General features: G+C 49.7%; 1 protein-coding gene across 2 annotated transcripts in view; it reads left to right on the plus strand.

The window, feature by feature from the left end:
• Positions 1-722: 722 nt before the first annotated feature.
• Positions 723-3,014, plus strand: part of LOC119352780 — a 4,588-nt gene continuing 2,296 nt past the window's right edge. The window contains exon 1 of one of the 2 annotated variants that reach the window (XM_037619364.1): positions 723-1,287. In XM_037619364.1, coding sequence (XP_037475261.1) covers positions 812-1,287 — 476 coding nt within the window. In that variant the 5' untranslated portion in view covers positions 723-811. The remainder of the gene's footprint in view (positions 1,288-3,014) is intronic. The other variant, XM_037619363.1, reaches the window with a different exon arrangement.

The following is a 3,014-nucleotide window of genomic DNA, read 5'->3' on the forward strand; positions in this document are numbered from 1 at the left end:
GCTCCAGCGTCGACGCGGAGCTTGGGAGGTAGTCCAGGAGCGGATGCAGATTGTGGTCTGCATCGACGACATCTGGAAGACGGAATATCTACTGGGTTTGTGGTTTGTGGATGGAAGGTATGGTTTCCTCCTTCGGCGTCTTAGTCGTGGTGGAGTGCCAGATCTGGAGGTCTGATTCGTTCAACGGCAAGGGCTTCATTTTTGGTGAGCCACTTTGGAGGTCCACAAAGCTGCATATCAGCGATGGAGCCGCGTCGAGCTCGGGTGAGGTGGTGATTCGTCATTCTTTTTTCGGTGGCTGCTGTGGTGGTGCCGGAAGAAGTTGACGAGCGTTGGTGTCAAGCTCAGAGATGTTCTACTATCTTTTTAGTATTGTCATGTCAGTTTTTACGTGATTTATACTTTGTTCTTTATGATATAAATGAGACATGTATTACCGTGCAAAGAAAAAAAACAAAGGGCCGTCGAAAGCGGGCGCTGTGGCCATCCGAACCGCAGGTGTGAAGTGAAAACGCACGGCACTACAAAGTTGGAGCACATGGCGCAGACGAGGTAGGGCGAGGGGAGGGGAGGAGGATATGATTTCCGCCGTGGTGGACTCAGCTTCTAGTAGACCCACCGGGGGATAATCCCATTTCGATTTTAATATTACTACTAGGAAACGGCTGCAGCGACTCGGCCCCACCACCACGGCGGAAAACCCCCGTTCTATACTCGCCTGCTCCTCCCGTTCCCCTCCAAAACCCAAAGAGAGCCCTCCCCCTCGCCCCCCACCCATCCATCGGCGGAGGCGGAGGCGGAGGCGGGCGGCATGGCGGTCTACGTTCCTGCCGCCGAGACCCCTGCGCTGGAGCTGGGCCCTCTCCACAGCTCGGTCTGCCTCGCCCCCGCGCTGCCCGCCGCCTCGCTGGAAGTTCCCGGCATGGTGCGGGCCGACGCCAGGCGGCCGTCGGAGGGCCCCGATCAGATCCCGGGCAATCCACCCCGCCGCATTGCGCGCCTCGTCCATCTGGATCCCGCGCAGCTCGCCGCGGTGACCGCGGCCCTTAGGCTCCACATCGCCGGCGGCGCAAGCCCGATCCCCTCTCTCGTGCAGCGCAGAGACGACGCCTCCGACTCCGACTCCGGCTCCGGCTCGAGCGGCGACGACGACGAGACCGGCCATCCTAATGACCGGCACCTCTGCTACCCACTCATCCGGTTGCTGGAAACAGGGGACGCCCGCATCTTCTTCCCCGGCTCGGTTCCAGACCTTCCCGGTACTCCGCAAGGCGGCGGCCTGCACAGGTATATACCATAAGCTCCAATCAATTTCTGCACAGGTATATAACATTTGATTTGATTCCGTACGCTACGCACTCATCGTCAATCAATCCCGTTTGGTAATGGTCAGATCGTGTCCGTCGTGCGATTGTGGTCCTTAGTTCGAGCAGTAGCGCTTTTGGGTTCCAACGTCAGCATTCATGGATGCTACTTCTGACGCGGTGGTGGAGTAGTTTTCAATGTCTTTCCTTTTCCATAAGCAGGTTTCCTTTCTATATTTCTGATGTGTCCTTTTTGTTTGTGTTTTTTGGTCCGTGTCTGGTGTTTTTCTGTGTCCAAGACGAGCGGGGCAGGGAGCTTGCTAGTTGCTCTTAACTGATTATAGTCAATTGATTGGTACTAGTACACCAGTACCTCAATCTATTCAACCAGGGACAGTCTTTGGAATAATAAATTACACTTGCCCAGTAATCATGCGGTTTCTTCCACCCCAAATGTTGCATCCACACATGTCCTGCAAATGATGATGTTCAAAGCAGGGTGCTTGCTTGGGGGACACAGCGGGCCATCAGCCATAACCTTATTTCGATTGATCCAGCCGTAACCCATCTTGCTTTCTGCTATCAACTATGCAAAGCAAATGGATATTTGAATGCATTTGTTTCCTGTCGATGCTTTCCAAACAATGTCAGAGTTTTACTTGGCAAACTACCCTCCGTGCATGTAGATTACATGTTTAGCGCCTTGGTACATCAGGGTTTGAGGCAATCTGAAGCCACAGGGACACTAACCCTTCTGATCACAGTGTAGAGTTATTTTTTCTTAAGACTCTAAGCAAACTTCCATTGCCTACCTCTTTGCATACTTTCCTGTTATATGTCGGTTATGCTTGATCAAATTTGGGGCTAAATCTTTCGGTGCTTGGCCATGAAGCCATCTATAATGCCAAGAACATAAAGACACTTCATACCACGCTCTGATCTGTAACACCACATCCAGAATGGCTTTCACACCGTGATTTTTGTCTCCTGGGTCCTTTGGAAAGAAAGGAACAAACACATGTTCAATAGCTAAAGGAGAATGACCCAGGATGTTATCTTTGCCATCTCTGAAGAAAGGGTGCCGTGGAGGACACGAAGAGTCATGGAGTACTATAGAATGCTTGGCCGTGCGACCATCCTGTGCTTATTTGCTTAATGTATCTTTTCTTATAGGGTGATTGCCTGTTGCTGCTCTTCAGTGTATAGTTCTAGCTGTTTGTCTCTTGCTGTTGTATTGAATCTTTATGTTGTTGCTTGATACAAATATGGGCAGTTCCCCTGCCTGTTCTCTGCAAACAAATTTTTTTTGGCTCTATGTTGAGGCTGCAAATAAGACTTTCTCACTCTCGTCACAGTTCACAAGTTACCTGTGTACCTACCCAGAGCTTTTGCTTGTTATTTCTGTACACAAAGTTCTCTTCGTATAGAAAAATGTATTTCTTGAGGGTAAACTACCTACTGAATATTTCCTAAAGAAAATTTTCCTAGTGGATCCCCTGTCTAATGCAAACCACCAAGCTTTCTTGCTGATAATCTTATCGTGTGTACACCAACTCTTTGTTTCAACTGTTCTGGAGATTTTGAATCTCTACTATTATGGCATACACATAATACAATTCTGTATAACAAGTATTTGAGGGCGAAAAATATTCACGGGTGAATGTGGGACCAAAAACAGCCCACCTGAACTCATCATTCCATTAGAAGACA

The sequence above is a fragment of the Triticum dicoccoides genome, chromosome 2A (genome assembly GCF_002162155.2).
Source record: "Triticum dicoccoides isolate Atlit2015 ecotype Zavitan chromosome 2A, WEW_v2.0, whole genome shotgun sequence".
Classification (NCBI taxonomy): domain Eukaryota; kingdom Viridiplantae; phylum Streptophyta; class Magnoliopsida; order Poales; family Poaceae; genus Triticum; species Triticum dicoccoides.